Source organism: Epinephelus fuscoguttatus, linkage group LG4, assembly GCF_011397635.1.
Source record: "Epinephelus fuscoguttatus linkage group LG4, E.fuscoguttatus.final_Chr_v1".
Classification (NCBI taxonomy): domain Eukaryota; kingdom Metazoa; phylum Chordata; class Actinopteri; order Perciformes; family Serranidae; genus Epinephelus; species Epinephelus fuscoguttatus.
In genome coordinates this window covers 34,602,013-34,609,132 of record NC_064755.1, presented here as the reverse complement: position 1 = coordinate 34,609,132, position 7,120 = coordinate 34,602,013, and the positions used below count along the sequence as shown (strand labels likewise).

Here is a 7,120-nt window from a genome sequence, read left to right as displayed (position 1 = left end):
AGCACATAACTGAAAGCACAAAATATCTCCATACTGCTCGTCCGTAGTGATCCAAGTGTCCTGAAGCCCCGACATAAAAAGTTGTTTGGAAAAACATAATTTGAACTCTGTTTTTAGCCTCAGTGTAGCCTGTAGCTCTAACTGCCCCTCTGTACACTGCGCTAATGTGCGCACGCTTGCACGCGAGACCAGCGAAAACACATGAACAGTATGGAGATATTTTGTGGTTTCAATTATGTGTTTTTTGGACGTTTGAATCTGGGGCACCTTAAGCCTGCATTAGGTGGAGTTGTGTTGCTACCCCCTCTCCCCTGGGATCTCCGCAAGGGATGTGAGGACTCTAAAACTTCACCTGAGCCTCCCTCAGCATATGGGTGAGTAGATAATGGCTGAATTTTCATTTTTGGGTGCACTATCTCTTTAATATTTTAGGATACATTAATTAAATAAAGTTGCTGTCAGGTGTGTCTCAACCATAACATGTTAACTCTGTAGCTGCTCTAAATCAAAACTAAATACAAATTAAAGTTTGAAAATGAGTATTTTGCTTAGCATTAAAGGTAGGGTCTGGAGGATTTTCCAGTTGCTGTTTGTAAACACACATTCAAATCCGGCCCCTCCTATCAGGCTCAACTCTCCCGGGTGTACGGAGCCTGGAGGTACGGAAAAAGGCTTCACAGAAGAGGTTCAGGCAAGGCTCGCACGTTCGGACACGTTCAGGCACGGCACCTGCGGTCTCTCATTGGCTGGGTAAATCTCCGCCCAGAAGCGGTCCGAGCTCACAAAAATATCAAAATACAGTCAAAGGGCAGGAGCTCTGCAAACAGAGTCACCACCACACGAGTAGAAGCCCACAGGTGATGATTAAGCAGGATTTCATTTGTATATGTCTATATTTTGTTTTGTTTGAAAATCCTCCAGATCCTACCTTTAAGAGAACTCTTGGTAACTCCATAAGACATCAGCCTCATTAGATCTGACCTCTGACAACTATCATGTGTGTAGTTTTTTTTTTAAATCAATTTTATTATTTATTTATTTATTTATTTTTATTACATACTGATTTATCTGGTCTTAGCCTATGTTCAATATTTTTATCTTGATGGTGTACACTATTTTATTTATCTCATAAAGGACTTTGTAACTGTTTTAAAAAAATGCTATACAAATCAAGTATTATTATAATTGTTATTGTTATGTATGCTACTTGAGGAAAAAAAGGCCCATTACAAGGTTTAATTATCAAGACTGATCTTTTTAAATATTTTTTTCCCACCCTAATTGTAGCGTAAAAATCAAAAAGCACGAAATAAGGTTTTGTCCCAGTTTTTAAGAATGAGTGTTAAATCAATTTCCTGTGATATTAAACTGATATTTTCTCACATTTTATGGGCCAATGAAAAATCAAGAAAATATTAATTAACAGATTATTAAATAATGATTAATCAGTGTTAATAGAAACCCTAGAAATAATTTTCATTTTCTACAATTCTGCCATAATTTGAACAAGACAAATCTCTAAATCGATAATTTAATGTAATATTTAAAGTGTTGAAAATCTTTGTGTCCTGTAACACTTGTCTTAGTTTCTTTATCTCCTATATGTTATTTTCTTTATGTGCTTCATGATGATTTCAAGTTGAGTGTCACTTTGAGTCATTCAGCAGGTTTAATGTTTGACAGGTCAGTATTCAGTGTCATCACACACACACACACACACACACTCACTCACACACACACTCACTCACACACACACACATCACAACTTACTTATAGCAGTACTGTATTACATGTTGCAATACATACAGTAACATTTATACATCTTCAGTTTTTATAAACGCCCCTCTTGTTGTGATGAACATGTGCACTATGACGGCGAGTTTGAGATGAAGGTCCGTCTTTGATCCCCGGCGGAGCAGTTATTGATTTATTGTGCCAAAATGATTCAGTTATAGGTAGTCATTGTCTCAGTCGAGCCTTCGTGCTACATTCAAGTACTTCAAATAACTGAATGAGTGATTTACTGACCTGACAGTCTGAGTTTTATCGTGGTGTTTTGAGGGGAATTTGTACTACAGTGTAATCTATTACTTATATTAACTACATCTTAAAATAGTCTGATTGCTAAAAACTAACAAGCTAAAACATTTTAAAATAAACTTAATTTTATGGGTGAAAAATGGATTATTTTTTAAGAGAAAGAAAAGACCTTTTTGTTTTGATGAATTAATTCTTAACACAAAGTTCACTCACTGTGTGTTTGAAACACTCGAAAAAAATCTCACGGCCTTCTTCAACAGATGGAGTCTCTATCACATAACCTTAGTACATAACATTGAAATAATGAAGCTGTTCATATTTTGGAGTGTTATCATTGGATGCGAATGGTCTCATTTATGCTTCTCCGAGTCATCAAGACATTAACGTCCTCTCAGTTGATGCTGTGACACATCTCTGATCTGTTGCTACATAATGAACTGCTGGATCTTCTTACTTGTTCCCAGAGTCAAAACTAAACAGCATTCATTAACTTCTCTGTGTCACATTATATGGAACAAACTCCCAGAAAAATTTAGGTGAGCTTCAACTGACTAAGTAACCTCATGTGCACCTCCCCAGAAACGTAACTACACGTCATGGCGATGCAGATCCCCTGTCTATTTCTGTAAGCTGAAAATGTTGCTGTTGTCCCTGGTTTTATATGAGTAGAGGAAAAGTCTGCTAGCTGCTAGGCTAATTTATACAATGTAAAATGCCATAGGCTTGTGCTAAAAACATTAGCATGTTGTATTTGTGGGGAAAATGTGTTTGTCTGTTTTCAATCAATTAAACTTTACAGCACTTCACAGAAACAACCCCACCATCGACTAGTGTTCTGGAGGTGTAACTGCAGAGTGACACAGACACACCACCGCACAAGTATAAATGCTCACAACGGCCCTTGAAACCCTCTAAATAAATAAATAAATAAATAATGGACCCGCCCTTTAAGCACTTTGAGTTGCACTGTTGTTAAAAGGTGCTATACAGATAAACTCGCCTTGCCTTCAGTCAGTCTCAGTCCACAACAAACAAGTCACTCCATCTGCCGAGAGGAAGACCACAAACTGTAGCTGAAAGCCTTCAAAACATAAAGTAAGTGGACCTTGTGTTCTATAAACGTTTGAACCTTCAAGCTTGTCTCCGGTCCTGTTTATACAATGAGCAAATTCTGCTTTTCATTTAAGTAGATTTCAAGTTTAAAAGATACACAAATCAAATTTAGGTTAATTCAGAAACTGGAGTCCAATAAATCGGCTCTGGGAAGAAAAAATACGTTCCAACCTATCTATATTTGGATGAAGTCATGTCAGGGAGGGATTTCATATCAGGTCATGTCTGATTGTCGTAAATATCACGTACAACTGTGGCATTCAGTAAATAAAGGAGTAATTTGTAAAAGTAGAGGGCTCCTGAACAGACAACAAACTGGAGTTAAAACATTCTGGAAACTTCCTCGCCGATGCTGCTAACAGGAGAATGGAGGAGATGCTACACGTGTGATGGATGACATGTGAGAGGCGTGTTGGGGCGAGGGGGGGCGGCAGAGGGCAAAAAGGTCACACGTCACTGCGTCAGAGCCAGGAGGATGTCCTTCACCAGCATCGTGCCGATCACCATTTTCTCACAGTTGACCGTCAGCTGGGCGGCTCCTTCCTCTTTGGTCGCCACGGTGACCAACACCAGGCTGCTGCTGGTCACCGTCCTGCCGGCGAACCTGTGGACAGGATGATCAGGAGGAGGAACAGGAGGACTGAGGTCAAAGCAGCAAAGATTGGAAGTAAAGATGAAGCCACAGAATAAAGAGGGACACACGATCAGCAGGTTTATCAATGGTCAGCAACAAAAATAAAAAAGGACTTTTACATGTAAAATAGTGTTTCTACACTTCAGGACTGCAACTTTTATTTAAAGGGTTAAGTTCAATATTTTTGTGTCTAAGTGACTAATGGGAACAACAATTTTTGAAATCAGTCCACTATTAAGTGAGACTGCTGCAGACGGCAGAAGCGTAAGAGGGCATTTGGCACTGTAAATTTATGTTTACTGTAAGTGCTTTTTGGCCACTGACGGGCTCAAATTGTTATTCTAAGTGTCCGACAACATTATGGATAGAGCTATTACAAAGACAGACCTTTTTGTTAAAGAGTAGAATCCTTTTTGTTTCCCCTGAAACAGCCCTAAAATTGTTATTGCCAAACCCACCAGACTCCATTTAAGTAATGAGTGTTTTTATCATCATCAAACACACTTAATTCAAATTCTACAGAAACAAAATAAAACTCACAAAAGTCGTCTTGGTTCGTCTGTCAACTGTTCCATCAATCACCAGCTCTGATTTGGCTGGAATAAACCCTACATTCACCCAGTTAGATGTAAGATTATGCTGGGTTTAAACTGGCTTAAATTACTGTTTATTTAAATGGAGTCTGGTGGGTTTGACGACAATAACATCGAGGTTGTTTCTGGTCAAACAAAAAGGATTGTACTCTTTTCCAAAAAGATCGACCTCTGTAACGATCCTTTCCGTAAGTTGTTTGACACTTAAAATAACAATCTGATCCTGTCAGTGGCAAAAACAAGCACTTTCAGTGAATGTAAATTGATGGCTTTCTCATTGCTGGACTGATTTAAAAAATTGTTGTTCCCATTAGTCACTTAGAAACAAAAACATAGAAAAATAGGGTCCAGGTTGGAAAAATACAGAAGTCAACTTTAAAATAAAAGATCTGAGTACTTCTTCCACCTCTGGGGTCTCATTTATAAACATTGCGTACACATTGCTCAAAACGAGGCCTAAAAGAGGCATATACCACTTCCCACAGAAAAAAGTGACGTATAAAAACAGACTTGATGGGAGAAACTTTGACCCATGCTTACCAACATTTTGGAGATGGGAAATTGGCGATGCAGATGGTGAGGTGGAAGCCTGATTGTAGAAATTGTGAATTTCTTTTTGGGCGCACGCCATTTTTGTCTTTTTGTATGGAGCCTATGCACTGTTTTATAAATGAGAACCTTTAAAGCTGAAATGTACTCCAGCCACTGACAGTGGGCCCGTGTGTATTCATGTTACATGTACAATTCATCTACTAAAACAGATCACACACAGTAGCTCTAACTGATTGAAATCTGAACCTGATATGTGTGAACACAAATAGAATCTCAAGACACCACTGATCAGCATCATCACAGCAGATTTTGGGGGACGTTCCCACTGACATTTCCTCTGCTCCTCTCACCTGCACTCTTTATCTGACCCACAGGGGACTCTGCTGAGGTTGGCGGCGGTGGTCACCCTCTGGACAATAGCGTGTTCGTTCCGGCACTTTGCATCCAGGGTTAGCTTCTCCGTGATCTCGTTCATACCCATTAGCTGACCTGTAGAGGAGTGAGCAGAGCACTGGTCAGACTGCGAAAGGTCTTAAAGCTGCTGCTTGTTTTCTCTCTCCCAGTAACATTAATGCAAAGCAGTCATTAATAACACAGCGACACATGACAGGGTGCTGCTGGTACAGTATCAGTGTGGGGACTCAGTACAGTGCTTCCTTATTTAGGATGTCAAATTAAATCAATTATTTGTCTACCAGCTACAGACATATACAGTATTATACACAGATACTGTATACAGGGCTGTGACACTAGTGATGTAAGACTCAGTACATCAACGACTACTGAAACTGGAATGCACTGATGCTTCCCACTGAACACAGGCGGAGATGGACTCAGGTCTGTCGCTGAATTCAAAGCAATAAAGAAGCAGATTGTTTATGAGGTTTCCACATAGTTTGGATGTTAGATATTTTGAACCAAGGCAGTTTCCCTTTAAGAACTTAAACTTTAATTTGTATCGATTTTGAGATTTGCAGGTCAAAAGACATTAAGACGTCTGGTTGAGAAACCTTCCTAAATTTGGTTGGCATGTCTTGATTACAGACAGTCAGTCAGTGGGGCCCTTATGAGTGATTGCCAACTTGGAAATATGCCTTTGTTTAAATAAGAACTCTCATTAAATTAAAAACAGTGCCATTTGCTGTAGATCCTTTCACTGTTGGTAAACAGTCTGACATTTTTTGGGTGGGCGGGGCTTAGCTGGAGGCAAAACAATTGTCCACAGACATTAGCTAGCAAGTTCTGTTGACTTGTTTCAGACAATGGAGGAAGATGATGTGAGCGGTGCATTCAGAAATATTCATTCCACAAGAGACCTTAGCAGCCAAAGCAAGCTTAAAAAAAAAAAACTTAAAGCTATAGTGCGTAACTTCTACAGGTCCGTAAATGTCCGTTTCACCCAAGCCACTACTAGAGGAGATGACACAATGCTGATTAAGCCGATCGGCTCTTAACATCTCGCTGTATTTTTCAATATATATCATTTTTAGTTTGCGTGTCGACCGGTGACATTCCCGCGCTGGCGCACAGGAAATGCTTCCTCACAACAAGAAGGGAGGGGGAGGAAGAGCGGAGAGTGTCATAGCAAGAGGTAGAGCGCAGGTAGAAAGAGAAAGCAACATGGCGGAGAAGCGGCCGAGACACAGTTCAGAAGTGGATCCTACCACAAAGAAAAAGCCTGGACGTTCGGCTGAAGGTCTATTAGCAAAGAAGGAAAGTGACCGACAGAGAAGGCAAACAAGGATTTGTATTGGCGCCGCTTTTCCTCGGTGGAGAGCCCTGAAGGAAAAAATTGGGCTGAGGGCAGACACGGATGTTGCCTTGCTGCTGTTGGATAAGTAAGTGACTTGGTTTATAATTATATTATGAGTAGTATGTGTTGCTGTTACATGTACTGGACGTAGTACTTCATTATTTTCTTGGAAATGGTGCTATGAACATAATGTAATGTTAGCAGCCTGGTGTTCGCCACATTGTGTAGCATTGTGTACACGGTGTGAAGCAAGTGTTACTCTGTTTACACGGTGTGTGGCGAGTATTACTCTGTGTACATGGAAGTGCCGCCGGGTTATTAGTTGTAATAACACATTATCCACTGGGAGGTGACAGAAGTTACGCACTATAGCTTTAAGGTACCTCTGACTCTATCTTAACTGTAACATGACCAAGTTTATGGTGATAAATGAAA

At 39.9% G+C, this 7,120-nt stretch overlaps 1 protein-coding gene across 4 annotated transcripts in view; it reads right to left on the bottom strand.

Annotated features, from left to right (window-relative positions):
- Nucleotides 1–410: 410 nt before the first annotated feature.
- LOC125887739 (AP-3 complex subunit beta-2) overlaps nt 411–7,120 on the bottom strand; it is a 71,177-nt gene continuing 64,467 nt past the window's right edge. For all 4 annotated transcript variants that reach the window (XM_049574780.1, XM_049574781.1, XM_049574778.1 and 1 more), the window contains 2 exons: nt 5,283–5,421; nt 411–3,757 (listed from right to left, as the gene is read on the bottom strand). In XM_049574780.1, the coding sequence (XP_049430737.1) occupies nt 3,607–3,757; nt 5,283–5,421 (290 nt within the window). In that variant the 3' untranslated portion in view covers nt 411–3,606. The remainder of the gene's footprint in view (nt 3,758–5,282; nt 5,422–7,120) is intronic.